This window comes from Gopherus flavomarginatus, chromosome 10 (genome assembly GCF_025201925.1).
Source record: "Gopherus flavomarginatus isolate rGopFla2 chromosome 10, rGopFla2.mat.asm, whole genome shotgun sequence".
Classification (NCBI taxonomy): Eukaryota; Metazoa; Chordata; order Testudines; family Testudinidae; genus Gopherus; species Gopherus flavomarginatus.
This window is the reverse complement of record NC_066626.1, coordinates 82,641,512-82,668,528: the sequence shown is the minus strand read 5'-3', so window position 1 is coordinate 82,668,528 and position 27,017 is coordinate 82,641,512. Positions and strand designations below refer to the sequence as shown.

The 27,017-nt window shown below is 53.1% G+C and overlaps 1 protein-coding gene across 4 annotated transcripts in view; it reads right to left on the bottom strand.

Moving 5' to 3' along the window:
- The window catches only part of SLC4A3 (solute carrier family 4 member 3), a 93,101-nt gene that overhangs the window by 35,519 nt on the left and 30,565 nt on the right, over nt 1-27,017 (bottom strand). For 3 of the 4 annotated variants that reach the window (XM_050969643.1, XM_050969642.1, XM_050969645.1), the window contains 5 exons: nt 24,857-25,008; nt 23,888-24,068; nt 19,395-19,530; nt 17,995-18,175; nt 16,000-16,099 (listed from right to left, as the gene is read on the bottom strand). In XM_050969643.1, the coding sequence (XP_050825600.1) occupies nt 16,000-16,099; nt 17,995-18,175; nt 19,395-19,530; nt 23,888-24,068; nt 24,857-25,008 (750 nt within the window). The remainder of the gene's footprint in view (nt 1-15,999; nt 16,100-17,994; nt 18,176-19,394; nt 19,531-23,887; nt 24,069-24,856; nt 25,009-27,017) is intronic. The other variant, XM_050969644.1, reaches the window with a different exon arrangement.

The following is a 27,017-nucleotide window of genomic DNA, read 5'->3' as shown; positions in this document are numbered from 1 at the left end:
GCCATAATGGGAAGCGAAGGTGTGGACGGAGGACCAGGTCGCTGCCCTGCAGATCTCTTGGATGGGCACGTGGGCGAGGAAAGCTGTCGATGAGGCTTGAGCCCTGGTAGAGTGCGCAGTCACGTGACCCGGAGGAGTATGAGCTAAGTCATAGCAGGCTCGGATACAGGACGTCACCCACGAGGAGATTCTTTGAGAGGACACAGGTAACCCCTTGGCCCGTTCCGCTATCGCCACAAAGAGTTGGGGGGTTTTGCGGAACGGCTTGGCTCTCTCTATATAAAATGCAAGTGCTCGACGGACGTCCAACGAGTGGAGCTGTTGTTCCCTGTGGGAGGAGTGGGGTTTTGGGAAAAAAATACAGGAAGAAAGATGTCCTGGTTGACATGAAAGGCTGAGACCACCTTGGGGAGAAAGGCTGCATGCGGTCTCAGCTGGACCTTGTCCCTGTGAAACACCGTATGGGGGGATCTACGGTGAGAGCCCGGAGCTCCGACACCCTCCTGGCTGAGGTGATGGCCACCAGGAAGGCAGTCTTCCAGGAGAGACAGAGTAGGGAGCAAGTCACTAATGGCTCAAACGGAGGGGACATGAGCCGGGTGAGAACTAGGTTCAGGTCCCAGGTAGGGGTAGGGCGTCGAACCTGGGGGTATAGACGCTCCAATCCCTTAAGGAATCTCGTCACCATAGGGTGAGAGAACACCGATCGGCCATCCTCCTCCGGGTGAAAAGTGGAGATGGCCGCCAGATGAACCCGAAGAGATGATATCGCCAGGCCCTGTTCCTTAAGGGACCAGATGTAGTCCAGGATAATGGCAACAGAGACTTGAGCGGGGAGGAGACTGCGTTCCGCGCATCAGCAGGTGAAGCGCTTCCATTTCGCTGAATAAGTCTCTCTGGTAGAAGGCTTCCTGCTGCCCAGGAGCACCCTCCGCACTGGGGTAGAGCAACGGAGCTCGGACCGGGTCAGCCACTCAGGAGCCATGCCGTGAGGTGCAGGGACTGCAGGTCTGGGTGACGTAGCCTGCCGTGGTCCTGAGTGATCAGGTCCAGGTGAAGGGGCAGGGGGACAGGGTCAGCCAGACAGGTCCAGCAACATGGAGTACCAATGTTGCCTGGGCCACGCTGGAGCTATCATGATCAAGCATGCCCTGTCCCTGCGCACCTTCAGAAGGACCTTGTGGACGAGCGGGAATGGAGGGAATGCGTAGAACAGATGCGTCGTCCAGGGGATAAGGAAGGCATCTGCTATCGAACCTGGTTCCCGGCCTTGAAAGGAGCAGAACATCTGGCACTTCCTGTTCCCTCGGGACACAAAGAGGTCCATTCGGGGACATCCCCACCTCTGGAAGAGCGAAAGGGCAATGTCCAGGCGAAGGGACCACTCGTGGGAAAGAAAGGATCTGCTCAGATGATCCGCCAGTGTGTTCCGAACCCCGGGAAGGTAGGACGCGATGAGGTGAATGGAGTGGGCTATGCAGAAGTCCCAAAGCCTCACGGTCTCCTGACACAGGGCAGAGGACCTCGTGCCGCCCTGCTTGTTGATGTAATACATGGTCGTTGTGTTGTCGGTGAATACTGAGACACAGCGACCTTGAAGTTGAAGATGGAATGTTTGGCAAGCAAGGTGGACTGCCCTCAGTTCTCGTACGTGGAGGGCTAATTCGTGAGGTGACCACCAACCTTGTGTCCGTAGGGCTCCGAGATGGGCCCCCCAACCTAGATCTGAGGCATCTGTTGTCAGGGACACCGAAGGCTGGGGTGGATGGAACGGCATCCCCGCACATACCACGGACTGGTCCAGCCACCACCTCAGGGAACCTAATACGTCCTGGGGAACGGTAACAATCGCATCCAGAAGGTGCCGGGCCGGACGGTACTGACTGATGAGCCAGGACTGGAGGGGCCTCATGCGCAGCCGCGCATACCACGTGACAAACGTGCAAGCCGCCATGTGGCCCAACAGAGTTAGGCACATCCGTATGGAGGTCAAGGGTGCTGACTGCAGCCGTCGTATAATGCCCGTCAAGGTCTGGAACCTTGCTAGAGGCAGAACGGCTCTGGCCAGAGTCGAGTCCAGAAGTGCACCGATGAACTCTATCCTCTGAGTGGGGATTAGCGTTGACTTTTCTATATTGAGGATGAGGCCCAAGTTCTCGAAGAGACTGCTGACTAGGTGGACATGATTGAGGACCTGCGCCTCTGATGACCCCCGAATCAGCCAGTCGTCGAGGTATGGAAATACATGTATGCGGCTGCGACGGAGGTGGGCAACGACTACAGCCATACATTTGGTGAACACCCTCGGGGCCGTGGAGAGGCTGAACGGGAGGACCGCGAACTGATAGTGGCAGCGGTTGATCACGAAACGAAGGAACTGTCTGTGCGGCGGGAAGATGGCTATATGAAAATACGCGTCTTGCATGTTGAGGGCGACATACCAGTCTCCAGGAACCAAGAACGGGATAATGGTCCCCAAGGACAGAACTTCAACTTCACGACATATCTGTTGAGTTCGCGCAGGTCGAGGATAGGCCTGAGGCCTCCCTTGGCTTTGGGGCTCAGAAAGTAACGGGAGTAAAACCCCTTGCCCTGCTGGGCCTCCGGAACCTCCTCTATGGCTCCTTTGGCGAGGAGCGTCCGCACCTCCTGAATAAGGAGTTGCTCGTGAGAGGGGTCCCTGAAGAGGGACGGAGGAGAAGGGCGAAAGGGGGGGTGCGAAACAAACTGCAGATGGTATCCAGCTTGTAATGTGCGTAAGACCCAACGGTCTGATGTCAGTCGGGACCACGCCAGGAGGAAAAACGAAAGACGGTTGGAGAATGGCGGGGATGGATCCGGGAGGGAAACTGGTGCATCGCCCTCGGGCGCACCTTCAAAATGAAGGCTTCGGACAGGAGGGAGCCTTGGAGGAGCTCTGGTTTTGCCCCCCTTGGTTGCCTGATTGCCTACGCCGGCCGTTCCTACTTCGGCGTCTGGTGAAGTCCTGCCTCTGGCGAGGTTGAGGATAGGGCCGGCGCTGCTGTTGGGGCCGGAAGGGTCTGCGCTGGGTGACTGGTGTATGCATCCCCAAAGAGCGCATAATGACCCTATTATCTTTAAGGCTTTGCAGCCTGGGGTCGGTCTTGTCCGAAAACAGGCCCTGGCCTTCAAACAGGAGGTCCTGAATGGTGTATTGGAGTTCCGGAGGAAGACCAGAGACCTGAAACCAGGAAAGCCTGCGCATGGTCACGCCAGAAGCCAGAGTCCTGGCGGCCGAATCTGCGGCATCGAGGGATGCTTGCAGAGAAGTACGTGCCACCTTCTTGCCCTCGTCAAGGATTGCCACAAATTCCTGACGTGCCTCTTGTGGAAGCAACTCCTTAAATTTGTCCACTGCCGCCCAGGTGTTATAAGTGTAGCGGCTAAGGAGAGCTTGTTGGTTCAACACCCGAAGCTGGAGAGTGCCCGCAGAATAGACCTTTCAGCCAACCAGGTCCATGCGCCTCGCTTCTTTAGACTTCAGTGCCGGGGCCTGTTGGCCGTGACGCTCCCTCTCATTCACAGATTGTAGGATGAGGGAGCACGGGGGTGGGTGGACATAGAGATACTCGTATCCTTTCGAGGGCACCATGTATTTGCGTTCCACGCCGCGTGCCACGGGGGGAACTGATGCCGGCGACTACCAGATGGTAGTGGCATTGGCCTGAATGGTCCGTATAAAGGGGAGGGCGACACGAGTGGGAGCATCTGCAGACAGTATGCTCACCACCGGATCCTCAATTTCTGAGACCTCCTCGGTCTGCAAATTCATGTTTTGCGCCACGCGCCGGAGGAGGTCTGATGCGCTCTGAGATCGAGCGGAGGAGGGCTGGTGGATATCGTTCCAGCCACTGCCTCATCCGAGGAGGATGACGAAGAGACCCCCGGCAGAAGTGGATCTGCAGGATGCTCCATCTGGAGCAATGCTTCCAGCTCTGGAGGAAGGTCAGGGTCCCGCTGGTGAGACAATCCCTCCTCTGCAGGGGACTGGAGAGGACAAGATAGTGTGGCCTCCAGAGCCCTGTGCTCCGATGTAGCTGGATGCGGGGGAACCTGTTGCTGCCCTTGGGCTTGATGGTATGCCCAGGGGGTCCAGAAGCCCCACTGCTGTGGTCCATGCTCTTGCAGAGGGGGCTCCTGGAAGAGAGCAGCAGGTCTGTCCGCGTCCATAGCGTACGTGCTCTGTGTGAGAGGAGACAGACGGTTGTCGGGATGGCCAAGGTGGAGCCGAACGGGACTGATACGGGTCCCTCCGTCTAGACGACGTCGACCTACTCGGTGCCGGGGACCGGTGCCGAGAGTCGTACCGGTGCCGGGATCGAGGCCGGGACCTACTACCAGCGCGGTGCCGGGAGGTCGACCGGGATGCCGAACGCCGATGACGGGAGCGGCTTCTGGAATCTCGGTGCCGGTAGCGGTGGCTCGAGCCAGAACAGTGCCAGGAGTACCGGGATCTCCGTGAAGAGGATCGGCACCGCGAGTACGACCGGTACCACCGCGAGTGCGACCGGTACCGCCGCGAGTGCGACCGGTACCACTGTGGGGAGCGGTGCCGGGACTGCGAGCGGTGTCCTGACCGAGATCGTCCACGGTGCCGGGACCTTGATGGGGATCGGTGCCAGCTTGGTGAACCTGGCGATGGAGGTCGCAAGGCCGTAGGCTTGCCCTTTGACTGCAGAACCCGCACCGGAGGCCCCAGGGGTTGAGGTAGCGTAGGCTCAGTCAAAGCAATCAGGTCCCGCACCGAAGCAAATGTCTCCGGCGTCGAGGGAACCACTAGCTCTACCCCGGATCTTATGGGGGAGCTGTGAGGGACCAGACTCGACGGACCTCCCGGGCCCAGAGTCGACGGAATCCCTATCATCGGTGCCGCGGCAGTAGACGGTGCCGGGCGCTCCATCCGCGTCTGCTTGGCTGGAGTGGCAGATGTTGAAGGCCTTGCTTCTGGGCCCGGTGCCGGGGAAGGCCGGTGCCGGAGCGTCTTCCCGGTGCCGGAGCGGTGCGGTGCCGGAGCAGAGCCGGCGCTCGGCGTCGAGGCTGGAGGGTTAAGCGCTGCTTCCATTAGGAGGGTCTTTAAGCGCTGATCCCTCTCCTTCTTTGTTCTTGGCTTAAATGCCTTGCAAATGCGGCACTTTTCAGAGATATGCAATTCCCCAAGGCACTTCAGGCAAGCGTCGTGGGGATCGCTCGTTGGCATCGGCTTCTTGCAGGCTGAGCACTGTTTAAACCCTGGCGAGCCGGGCATGGGCCCGGCGCTGGGCGCGGGGGAGGGCTCGCGCCCAAGCCCGCTAACTATTTACAACAAGTACTACAACTAACAACTAATACTAAAAGGTCTAATTACAACTATAACTATATACAACTATTAGAACACGAGACAATGGAGAGCTAGGGACGTGGAGGACAGCTATGCTGCACTCCGCCGTTCCAATGACTGACACGGCGGTAAGAAGGAACTGAGGAGCGGGCAGGCCGGCAGGGGTATATATCAGGCGCCATGCCGGTGCCACTCTAGGGGACGACCTGCCGGCCCACCGGAGTTGCTAGGGTAAAAATCTTCTGACGAACGTACACGCACGGCGCGCACACCTAACTGGAATGGATATGAGCAATCACTCGAAGAAGAACGAGAAGATTCCAGAAGACTTGAGGAACGCCAACATTGTTACAATCTTTAAGAAAGGAGATAAGTCACAGTGTTGAAACTATTGAGGCATTGCCTTGCTATCTACAGCAGGGAAAATTCTTGCCCACACCCTCTTAAACCAATTACTTCCCCTTGCTGAGGAAATATTGCTGGAATCTCAATGGGGTTTTAGACCATCCCACGGGACAACGGACATGATTTTCATTGACCACCAAATCCAGGAAAAATCTCGGGAGCAAAATTAGGACCTGTACATGGCTTTCATCAATTTGACAAAGGCCTGCGACTCTGTCAATCACAAAGCCCTGTGGAAGTTCCTGGCCATATTTGGCTGCCCTCCGAAATTTATTAAGGTCCTAAGGCTTCTCCGTGATCAGATGACTGACACATTTCTCTGTAATGGCCTTGAGATGGAACCTTTCGTCATCAAAACTGGGGTTAAGAAAGGATGCGTTGTTGCCCTAACCCTGTTTTCCATCTACTTAGCAGTCATTTTGATCCTTTTTAAAGATCACCTCCCCAATGGAGTTGACATTCAATACAGAATGGATGGGTGGCTCTTTAATCTTTGACGTCTCTGCTCAAAGTCTAAAGTCTTCAGGTGTCCATTACTGATCTGCAGTATGGTGATGATTGCATCATCCTCTTGCACACTGAGAGGATTTTCTTGCATAAGCTTACCAGAGCCTAGGACTCTCACTCAATATTGAGAAGACTAAAGTGTTCTATCAACCTGCTTCAGGCCTTGCACATGACCCACCACAAATCACCATAAAGGGACAGACTTTGGAGACAGCTGAGCACTTTTGCTACCTCAGTAGCCAACTTTCTCAAAATAAAAAAAATCAACAGTGAGATCCAGCACAGAATCCAGTGCGCAAGTGCTTCCTTTGGGAAATTGCTCTGATGTGTTTTCATGGACTGTGATCTATGACAAGACACCAGGTCTATGAGACAATTGTTCATACACTCCTCTATGGATACGAAACCTGGGTGACCTATCGACAGCACTTAAAGAGTCTGGCGAGGTATCATCAACGATGCCTCCGGAAGATCCTTCACTTCAAGTGGCAAGATCCCTGCACTAATGCCAGCATCCTCGCTGAAACCAAGGTCACCAGCATTGAAGCAATGATCCTCCTGCACCAACTTTGCTGGGCCGGACATTGTGTGCGGAGCCAGACTCTCACCTTCCAAAACAAGTCCTCTACTCTCAGCTCACCCATGGTGGTCAGAGATCCCATGGTGGTCATAGGAAATTCTACGAAGACACACTGAAAGCACATCTTAAGAAAACTAATGTGGATATCACAAGCTGGGAAGAGTAAGCCAGCCCCAATGGTGTCCTAACCTCCATGAGGCAGTGGCCTGCTTCGAGGAGAAGTACCCTTCCTCGAAGCTGAAAAGAGGGAGAAGAGGAAGGAAAAAGAAATAACTTTCTCTCGGCAGGCAGCTGACCCACCACAAAATATCTGTACCTACTGTGGGAGGATTTGCGGTTCCAGGATCGGACTCCTCAGTCATTTCAGGACCCAAATGTAAATCCATGATAGAGGTCATCCTTGAATCAATGGATCACCAATCAATCAATCGCCACTGACATTGTACAGTGTCCTTTTTTAATCAGAATGTTCTGCAATATTAAGTCAAACATACATCTAGGCAGTTATCTTTATCACCGAACTTGTAATCTCATCAAAGAATTAAATCAGGTTTGTTTGGCAAGACCATTCTCCATAAAACAGTGATGACTGGTATTAATTATTTTCCAATCCTTTAATTTGTTATTAATTGAATCCCACACCGACTTCTCCATTAAATTGTCTGGGATCGATGTCAAGCTAACTAGCCTACAATTATCCCGTCATCCCCCTTTGCACTTTTTGAATACTAGCACATTAGCATTCTTCCACCCTTCTGGAATTTCTCTGTTTTTCCAGGATTTACTAATAATTAACAGCACCAGGCCAGCAATCTCCTCAACTGATTCTTTTAGAATAATAGAAGATTAGGGTTGGACGAGACCTCAGGAGGTCATCTAGTCCCACCCCCTGCTCAAAGCAGGACCAACCCCAACTAAATCATCCCAGACAGAGCTTTGTCAAACCGGGCCTTAAAAACCTCTAAGGATGGAGATTCCACCACTTCCCCAGGTAACCCATTCCAGTGCTTCGCCACCCTCCTAGTGAAATAGTGTTTCCTAATATCCAACCTAGACATCCCCCTCTGCAACTTGAGACCATTGCTCCTTGTTCTGTCATCTGCCACCACTGAGAACAGCTTAGCTTCATCCTCTTTGGAACTCCCTTCAGGTAGTTGAAGGCTGCTGTCAAATCCCGACTCGCTCTTTTTTTCTGCAGACTAAACAAGAGAAAGTTACTCACCTTGCAGTAACCGAGGTTCTTCGAGATGTGTGTCCCTGTGGGTGCTCCACTCTAGGTGACGGTGCGTGCCGGCGCTGTCGATCGGAGATTTTCGGTAGCACTGCCTGGTTGGGGCGCATGCACCCAGATGGTATCTCCCGTCTAGTTGGAATCTTCCTGAGTGCGTGTGCCCCACACCCTCCTCAGTTCCTTCTCTACCGTGGTGCATCATACTAGTACTCCAAAGTAGAAGGGAGGAGGGCGGGGTGTGGAGCACCCACAGGGACACACATCTCGAAGAACCTCAGTTACTGCAAGGTGAGTTACTTTCTCTTCTTCTTCGAGTGCTGTCCCTGTGAGTGCTCCACTCTAGGTGAATGTGTAGCAGTACCCACTATGGTTCGTGGGACTTTGGAGATGCAGCAGTGAGTACTGTAGATAGTACTGTATGGTCTACTATGGTGTCTGCCTTGGTGTCTTGCGTGAGAGCATAGCGTTTTGCAAACTTGTGTTCACATGACCCCATAGCCGCTTTGCAGATGTCAGGAATGGGAACATAGTGCAGGAAGGCAACAGATGTTGACATGGCTCGAGTGGAATGAGTTCTAATGCCTTTGAGCGGTTGAAGATTTTGCGCATGGTAACAGGATCTGATGCAGTCAGAGATCCACTTGAATAGATGTTGTTTAGAGATAGCCGTACCTTTTGATCGTTCGGTAATGGAAACAAAGAGTCATGGGGACTGACGAAATGGTTTGGTCCCGTCTAAACAAAAGGTGATTGCTCGCCTGACGATGAGAGTATGCAGGGTTGCCTCTTGCGGAGTCTTGTGAGGTTTGGGATAGAAAGTAGGTAAGTATATAGGTTGATTGAGGTGGAAGGTCGATACCACCTTAGGAAGAAATTTAGGATGTGGTCTCAAAGTGATTTTGTCTTTGGAGAAGATTGTGTAGGGAGGGTGGGCCATCAGGGTGCTCATTTCACCAACTCTCCCTGCTGATGTTATGGCAACTAAGAAAGCCACCTTCATGGACATATGAAGATGAGAGGAGGTAGCCAAGGCCTCAAATGGAGGTTTCATGAGAACATGAAGAACAAGGTTAAGATTCCATGCAGCTGCTGTTGGGTAAATTTCAGGGCGGAGATTTTGCAGGCCCGTGAGAAAGCGTTTTATGGTGGAGTGGGTAAAGAATGAATAACGGTCATGGAAGGTGGTAAGCGCCGCCAGGTGCACTTTGATGGAGCTGAGCGAAAGTCCTTCCTGTTTTAGTTTCAGGCGGTAGTCTAGAATGTTAGGGAGGGTCATGTTATTGAGTGCTAAGTGATTACGTGAGCACCAGGGAGCAAAACGCTTCCACTTCTGCAGGTAGGTTTTATGAGTGAAGTCTTTCCTACTGTGCAGGACATATTGGACTTGCTCGGAACAGGCTAGTTCATGGGTTTGGAACCATGAAGGAACCAGGCTGTGAGGTGGAGCTTTTGGAGCTGGGGTGAAGAACCCGTCCGTTGTCCTGGGAAACGTGGTCTGGCCTGTTGGGGAGAGCCCGTGGATGACAGGAGGATATGCAGAGTAGGTAGGGATACCACATCTGTCTTGGCCAAGCTGGGGCAATAAGGATGACTCAGGCCTTGCCGTCGCAATCTTCCAAAGAACCCTGTGTAACAGAGGGATTGGTGGAAGGCATACAGGGGGGAGTTGTTCCATGGGATGAGGAATGCATCTCCTAGGGATGCAGTCCCGCTCTGGAGCAAAATGGAACATTTTCAATTCTAGGTAGTGGCAAAGAGATCTATTGACGAGCTGCCCCAGAGGGAGAAGAGCTGTTGGAGTACTGCGGGGTGCAGTTCCCATTCGGGTTGTGTCAGAAAGTGCCTGCTGAGTATGTCGGCAGTAGTGTTGTGGCAGCCTGGTAGGTAGGAGGTGATGATTTGTATTCGATGTCGTATGCACCAATTCCATAGTTGAATGGCTTCCATGCAAAGGGAATGTGATTGGGCTCCCTCTTGTCTGTTTATGCAGTACATGCATGCTATGTTGTCTTTTAAGGCCCAAAGAGCTTTGTTCTTTCTGAGGGGAAGAAAGTGAAGGCATGCTCACCTCACTGCTCTGAGCTCTAAGAGGTTTATGTGTAGGTGCGTCTCTGATGCGGACCACCGGCCTTGTGCCCTGTGCCACCCTAGGTGCGCTCCTCAACCAATTAGGGAAGCGTCCGTGGTGAGCATGAGTGTTGGGGAACATTGCTGGAAGGAAACCGCTGTGCAGAGGTTTTCTGGACTTGTTTACCAATGCTGAGAAGCTACAACATTGGGAGGAGGAGTTAGCAGCATCCCTAAGGTGTGTCTGTTGGGTTTGAAATTAGAATTGAGCCAGCCCTGGAGACATCTCATGTGTAGCCTGGCGTGGTGAACCACGAAGGCAGTGGCTACCATGTGACCAAGGAGCTGTAGGCAAAATCTTGCCTGTGTCCTGGGACGAATAGAGAGCGTGCATTTGAGCTGCATGATAGCGAGGAATCCGTGATATGGGAGCGAGGCCCTGCTCTGGATTGAGTCGAGATGAGCTCCGATGAACTCGATCTGTTGTTTAGGTGTCAGAGTGCATTTTTGGATGTTTATTTGGAGGCCTAGGCTGTGAAAGAGGGAGATGGCGAAACGGGTAGCTTGAAGTGTCTCGCCATAGGAGTTGCCCTTGATAAGGCAATCATCCAGATATGGGAACAGCGTGACCCCGTGTTTGCAGAGGTGAGCCATGACCACAGCTAGAGTTTTGGAAAAAAACTCTCGGTGCTGTGGCGGGTCTGAAAGGAAGAACTCTGTACTGAAAATGGTCATGACCGATTGTGAATCGTAGGAAGCGTCTATGAGCTGGATGAATTGATATATGAAAGTAAGCATGCTGTAGGTCGAGGGCTTTGAACCAGTCCCCTTGATCCAGTGCAGGTATTATTGTGCCCAGTGTGACCATCTTGAATCTTTGTATCCTCACGAATTTGTTCAGTCGGCGTAGATCTAGTATAGGCCTCCATCCTTCAGTCTTTTTCTGAGTTAGAAAGTAACGGGAGTAGAAACCTGTCCCTTGATTTTGCGTCGGCACAGGTTCCACTGCACCTAGTTGTAGAAGATGCACCACTTCTGTGCGAAGTAAGTGGTCGTGAGAAGGGTCCCTGAAGAGGGACGGGGAAAGGTAGGAGGGTAGGAGAAAGTTTGTCCTTATCAAAAGGGAGATCCTCCACTTTGGTCTGCAGTTCTTTGGGGATGCCAGATGCAGAGAGCCATGATGATCTGCGCATAATCACAGCAGTTGCAGTTGTACAGGCTGCTGTGTCTGCCGTGTCTAGAGATGCCTGTAGGGCTGTTCTGGAAATCAGTTGGCCCTCAGTGAGGATTGATTTGAAGTCTGCTCTCATATCCTCTGGAATGTAGGAGGCATATTCAAAAGTATAGTGTAATTATCAAAGTCGTAACTGGCAAGGGGAGCAGAATAGTTTGCAATTCTGAATTGTAGTGTGGAGGACATATAAACCTTGCGGCCCAAGACATCAAGGCGTCTTAAGGTCATTGTCTTGCAGGGTGGGTCGATATTGTGACTGTTTCGTACTCTGTGCAGCTGCATCCATGACAAGGGAGTTCGGTGGTGGATGAAAAAATAGGAAGTCAGCGTCCTTAGCAGGGACATAGTATCTACGTTCGGCCTTTTTGCAAGTTGGTACTAAAGACGCTGTGGTTTGCCAGAGAGTGTCAGCTGGCTCCAGGAGTGCTTCGTTTATAGGGAGTGCGATTTTTGAGGGTACAGACAGTTGAAGGATTGAGGAGTCTGTGTTGCATCTCCTGAATCTCTTGAAAGGGGATATCTTGACTGAGTGCCACCTCCTGAAAAGTTCTTGAAATTGTTTACAGTTGTCCACGGCCCGTGGAGGCAGAGGGAGGAGGGCTTCTTCCAGGGCTAATGGAGAGTTAAGGATATGGCGTAATTTGCATACTCAGGAGGGGGTTCAGGCACATTAGAAGTGGACAGAGGAGGAGATTGATGCTCAGAAGGAGGATGACTAGTAGGAGGATGTTGCCAAGGGTATCACTGAAGCCAAGGCATAGGGTGGGAGAATCCAGGTGTCGCCCATAGGGGGGCGAAGTAGGGAAGCTGAGGCTGGTGGCCTTGAGCTGTGACCTGAAGTGGCAGAGGTGCCTGTGGAGGAGAAGCAGGAGGGGAGAACTCCGCTTGTTGCTGTAAATCAAGTTCACCGTCAGTGAAAAAAAGTTCAGGTGAAGAGAGCGGTGGTTCAAAAAATGAGCCCTGTGTACCTAGGAGCGGGGAGTGGGGCTCAGGTGGCACTGAAGGTCACGTTGAGTGAGAAACTGTTGCTCCGGCTCCCTGGCTGAGCTGAGCCTGCTCTCTGCTCTAGCTCATTAGCAGGAGAAAGTGCAAGTGACAGTAGTGCTGCAGACTGCTTGGAGGTGCCCTGCAGGGGGTCTGCTACTGGTGCCCGGGGGGAAGATAGTCTCGGTGCCAACGTTCTTCTCCCTGCAGGGGAGGATTGCGCTGCCAGCATCGCGGCCGTTTGCGGTGCCGAGGAGCAGCGCGGTGCCGGCACCGCGGCAGTTTGCGGTGCCGAGGAGCAGCGCGCTGCCGGTATCGCGGCCATTTGCGGTGCCCAGGAGGCACGCGCTGATGGCACCGCCGCCGTTTGCGGTGCCCAGGAAGTGCGCGCCGCCAGCCCCACGGCCGTTTGTGGTGCCCAGGAAGCGCGCGCCGCCAGCACCGCGGCCGTTTGCGGTGCCGAGGGGACCGGAGCCACAAGGACCTTCCTTACCTGGGAGGTCGGGTCCCTGCCTCTGCGCTCTGTTAGAGCTGCAGCTGAGGCATTAGAAAAGCTGAGGCACCTGCCTTTGGTGCTGTCAGCACAGAGGGTAGGGATCTCGCGGGAGACCCCCTACCCTTGTTAAAGTCTCTCCTGTGAGACTGTTCTGCTTCTTGCCTCTGCTCCAGGGAGGGTGAAGCAATGCTGCCCACCGGTTCTGATCTGGCTTGGGCGCGTGTGGGAGTGGGTTTGACCTTTCCCATCTCCGAAAGCGGCTGTAAGGATTTTTCCATCATCAGCATTTTGAGCTGCAGATCCCTGTCGCGACGAGCTCTTGACTTGAGGCTCGCGCACGGGGGGCATTTCACAGGGATGTGGGTGTCCCCGAGGCACTTCACACAGTATGAGTGCCCATCTGCCCGTGGCATGGATTTCTGACAGGAAATACGCCTTTTGAATGCTGAAGCTCCTGGCATTATGAATCAGAGATGGCCGAGGAGAGTCTCTCAATGGGAGACAAGCCTGAGGGATTTTTTTTTCCAAACTAAGTAACTAACTATGTAACTACACTAAAGGAAGGGAAACAACTGGGATGTAACTAATAATTATTTCTATGTTCTTTGTTACTGTTTTCTATAGAGACCAGGGAAGAGAAGGTAGCACTGCCCCGAGTCCTGTCTTCAGCCGAGGACGGTTGAGAAGGAACTGAGGAGGGTGTGGGGCGCACGCACTCAGGAAGATTCCAACTAGACGAGAGATACCATCTGGGTGCGTGCGCCCCAACCAGGCACTGCTACCGAAAATCTCCGATCGACAGCGCTGGGACGCACTGTCACCTAGAGTGGAGCACCCACAGGGACAGCACTTGAAGAAGAAGCCCAGTTCCCTCAGCTTCTCCTCGTAAGTCATGTGCCCTAGCCCCCGATCATTTTCATTGCCCTCCGCTGGACTCTCCAATTTGTCCACATCCTTTCTGTAGTGAGGGGGCCTAAAACTGGCCACAATACTCCAGATGTGGCCTCACCAGTGCCGAATAGAGGGGAATGATCACTTCCCTCGATTTGCTGGCAATGCTCCTACATATACAGCCCAATATGCCATTAGCCATGCATGGAATTCTTCCATCCTAAGTGCAGGACTCTGCCCTTGTCTTTGTTGAACCTCATCAGATTTCTTTTGGCCCAATCCTCCAATTTGTCTAGGTCACTCTGGACCCTATCTCTACCCTCCAACGTATCTACCTCTCCCCCCAGCTTAGTGTCATCTGCAAATTTGCTGAGGGTGCAATTCATCCTATCATCCAGATCATTAATGAAGATGTTGAACAAAACTGGCCCCAGGACCGAACCCGCTTGATACCGGTTGTCAACTAGACATGGAGCCATTGAACCTGACAATCTAGCCAGCTTTCTATTCACCTTACAGTCCATTCATCCAATCCATACTTTTTTAACTTGCTGGCAAGATACTGTGAGAGACCATATCAAAGCTTTGCTAACGTCTTAGGTCTCCCTAGTTCAAGTTATCCATGCCTGCTGATTTAAAAATGTTTATCCCCAACAGATGTTGTTTAACATCCTCCTCTTGGTTCCTAATGGACCAGAAAGTACTTCATCGTCTCCATATGCTACAAGTACATCATCCCGCTTCTTTCCAGATACAGAACAGAAATACTTCTGTTTTCTCTGCATCATTACTAGCAATTTTACATATCCAGCTAGCAATGTGCCTATAACATTGCTAGGATTTCTTTCATTCCTGACATCCTTAAAAATACCTGAATCAAATGTTCTGCACTTCATAACTCCTAATTTACATTGCTTGGTATCCACTTCCCCTTCTTTTCATTGGCTATAGATTGCTTTTTTTATTCCTAGTAGTTCCTCACAGTCTCTTCTAGTCTTGATTAACCTAAATAATTTTGTGTCCTCTTATTTTTCCACCTCTCTGCTCACTCCTTTTCCTACATCACCATGTTCAGGGACACCTTCACTTTCAACAGTTTCCTCTGAAGCCAGTTCCAATGACACCTCCTGACCCATTTCTTCCCCACCAAAATTCCTGAATTAAGGAGTCTGCAGAAAGATTTAGGGAGGGAGCTGGCCCCTCCCTTGCTCTAGAGTCTCCTTGTGAGAAGGAAGAATGTATCTGTACTGTATCCGCTATGTGGTCCACACAGCCAGCAAGAGGCCATCCTGACCCTTTCTCAGCCAGCCTAAGTGCCTGGGGAAGTGTCATTCCACTGGCTATTGGGCAGCTTCTCATACCACAACTCACACAACACTGCAGGGTTCACACCAAATTCTACCGGTGAGGCTCAGGGCTTTTACCCAGCCTGCTTATCTAGGCTCTGAAACTGGCCCAAGCATGTGGTTTTAAGCAGAGATGGGCAAAACAATTTTGAAAATGCACCATACTCAAGTGTCATCGGAAAGTGAATCCAATGCTTGACAAGGCTCTGAAACGTTCAATGAAGGGTCCCCACCCAATATTCCTCCCTCCCAGAAGGGGGTTGAGACGGGCAGGGCCAAACATTTGCCTTCTTCTTAGTCCCCATTCCACTCCCCACCATCCAAGCTGGGAGCAGCTCTTCCTGTGGAAAGTCCAGGGACATGCTGTCCCCCCTCAGGGCATGGCCTGGCAAGCTGACTGTAGCAGAGAGGCTTTTGGGGCCTGAAGGATACCCCCAAAAGCCACCAAGTCCCCCATAAAATGACAGCCAGGGGAGGCTCTATGTTTTTTGCCACCCCAAGCACGGCAGTCAGGTGGCCTTTGGCGGCATTTCTGTGGGTGATCTGCCAGTCCCACGCCTTCGGCGTACCCGCCACCAAATTACCACTGAAGCTGCGGGACCAGCGGTGGCGGACCTTCCGCAAGCGTGCCAACAAAGGCTGCCTGACTGCCGCCTTCACAGAGACCGGCAGGCCGCCCCCCGCAGCTTGCCGCTCCAGGCATGCGCTTGCTGTGCTAGTGCCTGGAGCCCCCGCTGATGACAGCAGGAAGAGGCAAGAAGGGGCTATTGGAGGGAGGTTCCCAGGGCTTGGAAAGTGGTTCCCTCCCACCTTAAAGTTTGGATAACAGAGATTGGCTGGTGAGCGCATGTGTCTGGCTGGGCCCCAGCTTGGGCTCTGAACTGGGCCTCCCCAGCAGGGTTCTGATCGGCACTTCTTACCCACGAGGACCACAGATGCCTCAGCATCTTCAGGAATCTTCTCCATCAGTTTCAGATATTTGCCGCGATGCCCCTCGGAACTGTGGAGATGCAGATTTTTCTATCCCAGTCAGAAAGAAACATGCATAGGTGAGGACTGGACTCCCAGGCCCGACTCTTCCCCTCCCCGTTCCTCCCCCACCCAGCCCCCCTGCATCACCAGGCCAACTCCTCCCTTCCCCCACCCAGCCCCCTGCATCACCATTTACACTGGGCCAGACTCCTCCCCTTCCCCACTCAGTGCTGCATGTCACCATTTACACTTGGATCTAATTCCCCACCCCCTCATGTGTTGCCATTTACTCTAGGGCCTGATCCCCTGCCCCGCTTTTCACCATTTGCATTGGGCGTGACTCCCCCAGCTGCCCCTCACCATCTACATCCAGGCTCAACTCTCTCTGCGCCACCATTTCACCTGCGCCCGAGTGACCCCCCCCCCACGTGCTGCAGGGCACCATTTACACCTGGGCCCAATCCCGCACCTTGCACAGCATGTCAGCATTTACACTTAGACCTGGAGGGGTTAACTCATAATGTTTGTAAAGCACTTTAAAATCTGTGGGCAGAAGGTGCTGGGAAGGGCAGAGGCTGAGTAGTATATTTATGTACTGCAGCCACGTCTACGGTCCCAGCCATGGAGCTGGGCCTCTTTGTTATGTATGTGTACAGCGCCTGGCACAAAGGGAAGGTCCGTGCCCCATGGAGCTCACAATCTAAGACAGGTGCTGACATCTGAGGGGAAAGATAGCTCAGTGGTTTGAGCATTGGCCTGCTAAACCCAGCGTTGGGCGCTCAATCCTTGAAGGGGCCATTTAGGGAACTGGGGTTAAAAAAAACCAAACAGTCTGGGGATTGGTCCAGGGGGTTGGACTAGATGACCTCCTGAGGTGCCTTCCAACCCTGATATTCTATATGGATACATCAAACCAGCAGGAACGCTTGGGTCCAGTAAAGTTGTTCTCCTGTCTCTGGGCATATGCTGCTGATTAAAAACTTCTCCAGGAGACAAGCACAGTCTATGAGCAAACCACCCCCACCTGCTCTACGCTTCTGATCACACAGAGGACTGACAAGATCCAAAACACAGACTGGTGCCACAGGTCAGTTATTTCCTCCTCTGCTGTTGTGGCATATTGTCCCTCAACCCCCAGAAGGAGCTGGCTCCAGACCTTCCCTGCACCAGTTCCATTCCTTTATCCTCATCTTCACACGGCTCCCCTTCAGCATCCTCACCAGTCTCTCGCTCATCATTAGCGCCAACAAGAGATAGAGAGGCAGGCAGACTCGGAGGTGATGCAGCAGCCAACCAGCCCTTGAATGAGGGCAGCAGCACTGCACTGTCTAGGGGAATGGTCTGAGGCATAGTGCTGCCTGGGGAGCTGTCACTCACACCATAAATTAAGACCAAGATTCATCAAAAATGGGAGTCTAAAATTAGGTTCCTAAATCCATATTTAGGCACCTCAATAAGCGACCTGGATTCAAAGTGCTGGCTGCCTGCAACTGCTGCTGATTCAGTGGGAGCTGCCAGGCACTTAGCTCTAGTGGTGATCAGGCCACTTATTCAAATGCCTAGAGATGGGTTTGAGAGGGGAGGGATACCTCAGTGGTTTGAGCATTGGCCTGCTAAACCCAGGGTTGTGAGGTCAATCCTTGAGGGGGCCACTTAGGGATCTGGGGCAAAATCAGTACTTGGCCCTGCTAGCGAAGGCAGGGGGCTGGACTCAATGATCTTTCAGGGTCCCTTCCAGTTCTATGAGATAGGGTACAGCTCCATATATTTATTGATAGATTTAAAGCCTCACTCTAGGCTTCTGCTTTTTTCAGTGGTGAGTATCTAGCCCCCAAAGGGTGCTGGATTGCACCCCCTGGTCCCTGCCCCAAAAAGCTCCATGGCAGGGCCGGGGGAGGTAGGGCGAGGGCAAAGCAATAACTTGCAAGTCCCCCTTCCCTCACCTCTTTGCACTCCGAGTCCTGGGCTCTGGGGTCCAGCATCTCAATGCGCTCCTCACCCATCAGGGCCACGCACGTGTCGGCCGTGTGGTTGTGGTTGTGATGGTGGTTCCCCGCTATCGAATTCATACTGGAGCTGGAGTGGTTTCGGGGGAAGAACCCCTCCTTCTCATCATTGGGGTGACTGGAAAGGACACCAGCAGCTTTCAAAAGTGCTAGTGGGTGTCAATGGGACAGTCACTGCCCTCTGGCTTCCTTTCAAAGGCAGGATGCTGGGACACTCCAGCAGGAGTTTCATGGGCTGCACTCAGCTGCCGCTTGCAGTTTGGGAAGCCCAATACTGAGTAGGCATCAATAATTCATCCCCACAAACCAGCTGTGGCTGGGCAGGAGACATGTGAATTCCCCACTCAGAGATTCCTCTAGTCTAGATAGGGGCCAGGCCCACTGGGGGAGCAGGTGCTGTTGGGAGACAGAAGCCCGGATCCAAACGAACACAGGGACTGAACTCCCTCTGAATGCAGGGGACAGGTTTACGGCACTTGGCTGGGGCAGGGCAGGGCATCTGTGCCCTACATTCCCTTTGCAAGAACTAAAGCAACTGATCTCTGATCTGCTCCTATCCCTTTGGGACGCTCCTCTCTGCTCGCTCCACCCCACACCCCTTCTCACTGCCCACTAGAGCCCTTATACCTCATCATCATCTTGGCCCCACAGTCCCCACCTTGCTTCCATCAGGGGCAGTTACCTCACCACCGGCCACAGGCCTTGTCTCTGTTCACTCTCCCACCTCCCTTCCCTCTATTCGCCTTCCCCTGGCAACCTCTCAGGAGTCCTGCCCCAAGGGCCCTTCGCTAGCTCTTCCATTGCCTCCCCCAAGGCTCTGCTCCCCTCCCAATTCCCCCAGCCCACACTGTGGCCCTGCTCCCTCTGCCCCAGGCTATGACACCCACAGTCCCTCTCCCCCTCAGCATGGCCCTGCTTCCCTTGTGACCCTAGGCTGTGACTCCTCCCTGCTCCCCGGCTCTGATCTCTCCCTGCTCCCCCTCTGCCCCCAGGCTCTGATCTCTCCCTGCTCCCCCTCTGCCCTCAGGCTCTGATCTCTCCCTGCTCCCCCTCAACATCGCCCTGCTCTAATGAACACGCCCTGCCTTCCCCTCCATCACTCCCTCAGAGGCTCTGGTTCCTCCACTTCATCACCGCCACCAGGGCCAGGCCCTATTCTGAATTCAGGCTGTGTACCTCCATCCCTTCCCTTTCTGTTCCCTCTACTGCCCTAGCTCTCTAAGCCTCTCACCTCTGGTTCTGCTTCCATCTCTGCACCCCAAGTCTCTCCATCACTCCTGCATCCCCTCCTCACCCCCGCTACCCCCTCACGCAGTCCCCAGCTCCTGACCGCCTACCTGTGCTTGAGCAGAAGGGCACGCAGCACGTTGGCTCTGTCGTCCCCTTTGATCTGGTCGGAGATAATCATGGTCTCCACCACAAGGTGAGCGATGCCAGGAAGGGTGGTTTGCTCCAGGTCCAGCAGCACAGCACCTGGGCGAGGGAGGGGGAGACAGCTGGTCACGATGCCCACCTCCAGCATCCCCACAGACCCCGCCCAGATACTGGTGTTGCCAGCTGGGAGAGAGCAATCACCAGCACTGCCTTTAGGCAGGGCTCAGCAAGGCCCAGGGGCCTGGCACTTCCCCCATGGCCAGTCAAACACACACTGGCATCAGCCACTTTCTCACACTCCCCCACCCCCCGCATGTGCCTCTGCCCCTCACCACCGTTCACCCACATTACATGCTCAGGGTTTGTCTGCACTGCAGTCAGAGGGCAGACTGCAGCACTGCAGACATACCCAGGCTAGTTTTGAGCTACCTAGCCTGAAGAACAATTGCAGCGAAGCAATGGCAGTGCAGGATGTGTACACCTGGGTACATATGCAAATGGCTAGCCAGTGTGCCCACGGCTTTGCTGCTGTTGTTACCGGAGCTAGCTAGATGTGCACCACTGAGCCCTCACCCACAAACACACCACTCTCCCCTCGCTCTCACACATGTGCACTGCTCACCCCCACCACACCTATGTGCATACACGAACACACTCTACTGACCCCTCACACTCATTGTGACGGAATGGCTTGCCCCATGGGCTGGACTAAGCCAGCCCTGACTACCAGATGATCCCCCTGAGGAGTCAGATGACTCCAGTACAAAGAGAGAAGGAAGTGGGAGGGGACAGGAAAGCCCAAGAAACTGCAGTTATGTCTGTAGACCCTGAAGGACCCTGAGTCAGCAGAAGGGGAAAGCTCAAGAAGCAGGAGAGTGAGGAAACTCTCCAGGCAGGGAGGCCTGGGAGAGACGGCAAGGCTTGTGGAGAAGGCCAAACTCCAGGCAGGAGGTGCTGGGAAGCAGAAAAACGTCCCTCAGAGAGGTGGGCTGGGATGAACACTGTCAGTTCGTGTTCTGTTTTTGTGAGACTTTGTGTTATTCTGGATTCTCGGGAGACAGAGACTGAACTGGAGTTGGAGACTAGAGGTCAGCATGCACCTGAGGGGACTGGACCCCAGGAAGGGGTTGTTTGAACTACCTGTGAACTGAATGAGTACTGAAAGGGGCCTGCATAACGGGGGGAAGCAGAGGCAGGGTGCTCCAGAGCCACCTCTGGCCACAAGGGCACACTCAGAAGGCGGCTGCCCATATTACATTCATACATGCACACGGCTCACCCCACACATCCCCATCACTCATAACACACTCACTGCAGTCACCCCTCACACTCATGCCCAGGCACCAGACACCCTAACACTCTCATCCACCCGAGCCACTCACCCCCCCCCCATCAGTCACTCCTCTCTCACACTCATCCACACGCTTCCATTCAATTGCAACTCGCTGGCGGATGAGCTATATGGGAGCTGCCAGTGTGTCACACAGACCCCTCAGGCCTTTGCACAGATGGGGCTTCATGCAGCCTTCAGGGTTTGCTTCTATGATCCTCTGTCATTACTAAGGATAAGATTGTGTCACATGGATTCTGTGACTTTGAGAGACCTCTGAGACATTTTCTGCTTCAGCTTCAGCCCTGTCCCCTGGAGTGGGGGTGGCCCCACAGCTCCGAGCCGCCGTGGGCAGCAAGGACTGGAGCTGTTAGTCCTCCCTCCCCCAGCCAGCCTCCCCCCCATTATTTTTAGTAAAAGTCACAGACAGGTCATGGGCTTCTGAGAATTTTTGTTTATTGCCCATGATCTGCCCGGGACCTTTACTAAAAATAACTGTGACAAAACCTTAACCGTAGTCATTAGTGTCTGTTCCTGACTCAGGTGGTGGCTGTGTAGGACCATCTCTGCATCTCTCTCCATTGCCCAGGGCTGCACACAGCTTCCTCATCACTTGGTGATATGAAGTCTGGGACCATCCCCAGCAAATTAAGGAAAGCTCTTTCCCTTTTTCTGGGCCCAGGAGTCAATGTGAGTGTCTGTCCCTGTCTCTCCTCTGCCCTGCTGGCTGCTCAGTTGCCCTCTCTGGGCTTGGTCAGGGCTTTGTGTCTCCTGGTTTCCCTCTACACAGAGAGTCTGTATCGGGAGAGAGTCGGTGTAGTTCTGCCCAGACCCATCTGTCATTGGTTTGGGTTTGTGTGTCCCAGTCACTCCAAGATTGGGGTTTCCTGGCAGAGTCTAGCAGCTTGAGAATTGTTTGCTTTGCCGAGAGAGAAAACTGCCCTGCCCCCGGAATCAGGGCTGCTGCCCTTGGGGACCCAGGCTGGAGGAATGGGCCTTGCTTGCATTTGGGGTTAGCTGCTGACCCACTTATGCTTTGAGGTGGGGGGCTGTGACAAGGTGCTGATTAGAAAGACTGCAGAATCAGCCCCCTGCCAAGCCAGCCCCGTCTGGGTGAATAAAGTCAAGCTGGCTGGAAAGAGCCTGCTGTAATTGGGGAATGAGAGCCAGCTGCCAGCCCAATTAGCCCAGGGATATAGAAGAGGTAGAAAGAAGGCAGCAGGGTGGTGGGACGGAGGAGAGTAAAGGAGTGCAGGCAGAGAGACAGAGAAAGCCCCTCCCCCCCGGTTCAGGCACAAGAAACCCAGCACTGCATAAGCTGTATGGTGAGAAGGTGGTGGGAGCACAAACTTGTAAATAAAAGCACCAGTAGTTTCAGAACCGGAGGGTCTCAGAGTGACTTTATCTGAGCCTTGCAGAGGCAGGAGCCAGGAGGGCCAGCTACGCTCTGTTACAGGGGCAAAGGGGCTCTTTGCTGCACTGGCTGAGGTGGTAGCAGGAGTGTTGTGTTGTGGGTGTCAAAGAGTAGGACTGGCAGGTCCTGCTTGGCAGCTGTTGGGGGTGAAGTTCCCATGTGCAGAGGGTTTGTCTGCAGCACTGCAGCTGGCTCACAGCACTGAATAGTTTTAGAAACAGTGTATCGGGAGGCTATGTTGCTAGTGGTTTCTTTCAGGCCTAGAAAACCTGAGAAGCGTTTTATTGCCATGCTTTTACAGGCTGTCTGAAGCTCCCCTCGTGTTATTCTGAGGCACAGGCCTGTATCATTTCAGACGTGTTCAGACTCACATTCATGCAGTAACATTTTAGTTTGTTTTGGGGCTTTTTCTGAATATCCTGACATATGTCTCCCAGAGTGACCTCCAGGGTCCTGGTACTGTGGGAGGGTTCTAGCAGGTGCATGTTTCTTTGGAGATGCTCTTGTACAGAGCATTTAAATCCAATACACCTAAAGAACGCCTCTCCTGGGTGGGCTGAGGCCTCTCCAACTTGCTCTCCCACATAGTCTAGATGCTAGGAACAGCGCAAAGTCTTTCTCTTCTCAGAGCATAGAAATAAATTCAGCTCAGACCTTCTCCGTCGGCAAGACTGGTCCTAGGGCTCCTCCCTCAGGATTGTTCAGCCCATTTCCCCAGTCCTCTCTGTGTAAAGGCAGAGTCTTACCTCACCCTGCCTGCCTACCCCCTTTCGGGCAGGATGAGGTGCCATCCTGTTACATTTGGGCTCTGGGTACCTTTCATTACAACATACAATACAAAATCATGTCAGTGCTAAAAGAGCAGCACATTTGCCACCCTTACCCCAACAAAAACGCACTGAGCCCCAGGCAGCCAATATGGCTCACACCAGTCTCCCAGCCCCATTGCTCCAATAACCCCCCTGTCCAAATGCTTGCTCACACAGGGGCTGCCAGCAGACTCAGACTGTTCCAAACCAGGGGGAGCGAGTTCCAAAGTCAATAGCTCCACCCAGAGAATGCCCTGCCAGTAGCCCCTGCTCTTTCCTACTGAGGGGGCCCTGGCTCAGGTGCTGCTGTGAGCATGTGGACCAGGGGAAGAGGTGTCACCCTGGGAGGAGGCTCCCAGGCCATTCTGGGCTTTAGAGAATGTGACTCATTTCAACAAAACACCTCCGACCAGCAGCTCACAACCGCACAGCTCTTGGCAATGGTGTGTTCTGTTTCACGAGTTCCCATCTAGGTTGCACAGTCTTCTGCCTAGAGAGGACCTGAATTTCCTATGGAAAAGACAAACTTTAAAACACAAAATGCCGTTGGCCTCTTTATTGACCCAATGTGCAGGCCCTGACATAGGGGACATGTTCCAGCCAGTGCTTGGAGTCAGCAGTTGCGTCTGATAGGACATGGGCCTGGCACACCAGAGTGGGAACTCTGACATCCATGCCAGAGCCTGGTCACACAGGCCATAGGAGCCTCTCTCACTTCCTTAGCTTTCCTTAAAAGAACATGGGTTGAGACACTGTTGAAGTATCTATTAAGGACACAGAACCCACGAGTAGCAGCTGCCCTATAAATGTTTCCTCCATGGTGAGGCCCAAATTCACCTGGGCAGTTCTCCTGTTCTCTCTCTGCAGGAGTCCATCGGTCATGCAAAGGCTGCTGAGACTCACCGTGAGCAATGGTCTTCCTGAGCTCCAGCAGGCTGCGGAAGGATAGTGAGGCTACGTGAGGCTTCCCCCACCGTGCTGTGTCCTCCTCCACGTCCTCCTCAAACTTGATCCAGCGCGCTGTCTCCTTCCAGTGCATCTCCTGGTTCTTATCTACGACCAGCTCGTTCAGCTCTACAAACACCTGCCGCCCGGGGTTAAAGCAAAAACATTTAACTCGACAGCAGCGGGGAGCCTCCTCAGCAATACCGGCTCCACAAGCGATATCACCTTGTCCTCACCTCACTCCAACAGCTGAGCAGAGAGCACCGGGCCAAAGGGCTCTGCTAACTGGCCCAGGCACAGGCCACCTAAAGGAATGGGGGAGCAATGGTGTCCTTTCTCCTTTAACGTACGAAAGGTTTGGTGACCAGAAGTGGCTAGAACAAATATCCCAGGGACAGCTGGCAGGAGTCCCCAGCAATGCACAACACCAGAGCTTAGCACACCCATTCTTTCACATATGCCACTCCAGAGCACACAGTGACCCTGGAGGGACGTGAATGGTTCTACGCTGCAGCTCTCATTGTCTCTAGTGCGAAGATTTTGCCTCTCTCACCAATCAGATTCCCCCCTGCCCAAGAGACCTCCCATCCAGTCACTGCTCTCAGCAAAGTGGTGCCATTACTGTGCTGTCAACTCCCCTGATTTTATTGCAATTATCAGGATATTTGATGTGTTTCTTAAAACCGGACCTTCTGCAGGGATATGATTTTTGTAAGAATCTCTGCTTTCATGTTAAAAAGTAAGTTTCTAGCCATCCTGGCTGTGGAGAAAGATTGAAAATCTGAACCCTAAAACCAGAAGGCAGAAAGCAAACAATCACAACACCACATTTACTACGTTTAAAGTCTTGTTATTTCTAAGCCCATCTCCTGCTTTTGGGGGCCTGACGTGATCTGTGGCCACCGGGAGAGGGTGTGGCTTATATACCTCATGGGGCCTCCTGTCCAGCTTTTTCTTCTTCTTCTTCTTCTTGACAGACGGGGTTGACACCATCTTCCTGCTGGTTCTGGTGCTCTGGCTCCTAGATGGTTTCTTCACCAGATGCCGCCTCACACCAGGGTTATCTTCAAAGCGGTGGCCTGGAGACAAAGCAAGGAAGGAAAGATGGATGGTGTGTTTAGTGGAAATGTGCTGGCAGGAAGGCAGACACACAGGTCTCTCAGCAGCTCCTACTAGCATTCCCATGTCAGCTGGAGCATTCATGCTCCAGCAAGTCAAGTTCTTGTAGCCCCTAGTACGTGGCTGTTTCTAACATTTGAGAACAATCACCCATTGGGACGACGCTTTCCAAGCTGCTCTCTGCCTGAGCGTGAATTTGTCAATATAAGGTCAAGTAAAATGGTTATCCCATTTCTGAGTAGGAGGTGAGTGACGAAATTCCACACGCACTTCCCAGGAGTAGCAATGTCCTGGATCCTTTTGGGCCAAGTCCAGCACCACAGCATCGGGGAGTGCAATGCTACAATCTGACAGGGGAACGGCCCCAAGTGAGAGGTGCCTTTGAATGCCCAGGGACTGCCAGGCACTAACGGTGGCTCCAGGAACAGCCTCGCAGGGAGACGATGCCTAGGGCTGGGTAAGAAGCCCTCAGTGGGAGAGTATTTTTGTATTCCATTTTAATGTTCCTCTGCTCTTTGTGAGCAAGAGACAAACCTCACCCAGGAAAGGGGCTCTCCTGGCTGAGACTGTGGGGTTTTTGCTGTAACATGGTGAAAATTAGGTCTGATTAGGCTCTGCTGGGAGAGTCTGAAGATCAGATTGTGTGTCCTTGCAGAGCTTGGGGCGTGGGGTTCATTTTCTAAGGCCATTTCCGTCAATGCTCCACATGCAGAAAGGCCATGCTATATGTGACTGTGCCTAACTCAGCCCTGTAGCATGGAGGGGAGGGATTCCTCAGCCACTGCCAGTGATATGTGGAAGTATCTATGGCTGCAGAAAACACTGGATGACATGCTGTGTTACATGATCATGTAGTGAAAGGCTGCAGTGTAATAATGCAACACACACAAGGGGCCAGAATGAAGGCTGCACAATTAACTCTAGCAATCTCTGACTTCCAAGGGATCAGTCATGCAGCTTTCATGATCACTTCCAGTTCTGAGCTGCAGCGTCCAGCTGGCTGACTCAAAGACACCGGAACAGCGAAGCTGCCTTACAGGTTGACCATTGCACGCTGACAATGCTAGTTGTTATATCTACAGACCTGGCTCCTGCAGTGCTGGCGGCATTAGCAATACCAGAGAAAAGGGATAGCAGACGTCAACCCCTATGCAACAGACCTGAACAGTGACTGTCCTTCTGACTGCATTGGTGCTGTGACAACAGTGTGCTGTGGATGGGTGAGGCTCCCATGCCATTGCCCAAGCCAAGGTGGAGAAGCTGAAGCTTCCTTGGAGAACACAGATGAAAGGGAGCAATGAAATTCTGGGCTTTGTTACAAGGTGATGAGCCACAGCGAAAGGTGGATTAGGCCAGTCCACTGTTTCCCATTATGTGGGGATCTGTGGAGCCTCCTCAGGCCAGCCTGCAGGGGAAGCCAAGATCTGTTCCCCCTGAGAGGTTCATCAGGAAAGGAGAGTCATCTTGCCTGGGGCCCCCAAGTCTCTCAGGACAGCCCTGCCCTGCCCAGGATGAAAAGCAGCATCTGTGCGCTGTCCTCTGTCAGCTGGGCCTCAAGAACTTTGACCTTCAGAATGTGAAAAGCACCAGACTTTAAAGCAAAGCAATTTCCCCGCTGGCGCTGCAGCACGTCAGAACGGTTTGCAGCACTATGCCCCTGTACCCACGGGAATGTGGGCCCCTTCCAGCCACAGGAAGGTCTCCAGTGCCAGGACAGCCACACCACAGCCTCGCTCCTCGGGAATCTGGGTCACTACGTTAAAGATAGAATAGATCCATACTGAGCCTGTGGGGATTGGCTGCGCGGCTGATGTGAGTCCTGCTGACAGTTGGACTCCTCCATATTCCATTACTGGAATATCAGTGGAAGCCAATAACTGCCCATCGACGCCAGTGAGCTGCTGGTGGTGTTCTGGGAGCTGCACTGCACGGGGGCCGCATGTTGTCTCTGCAGTCATGTGCATGCATA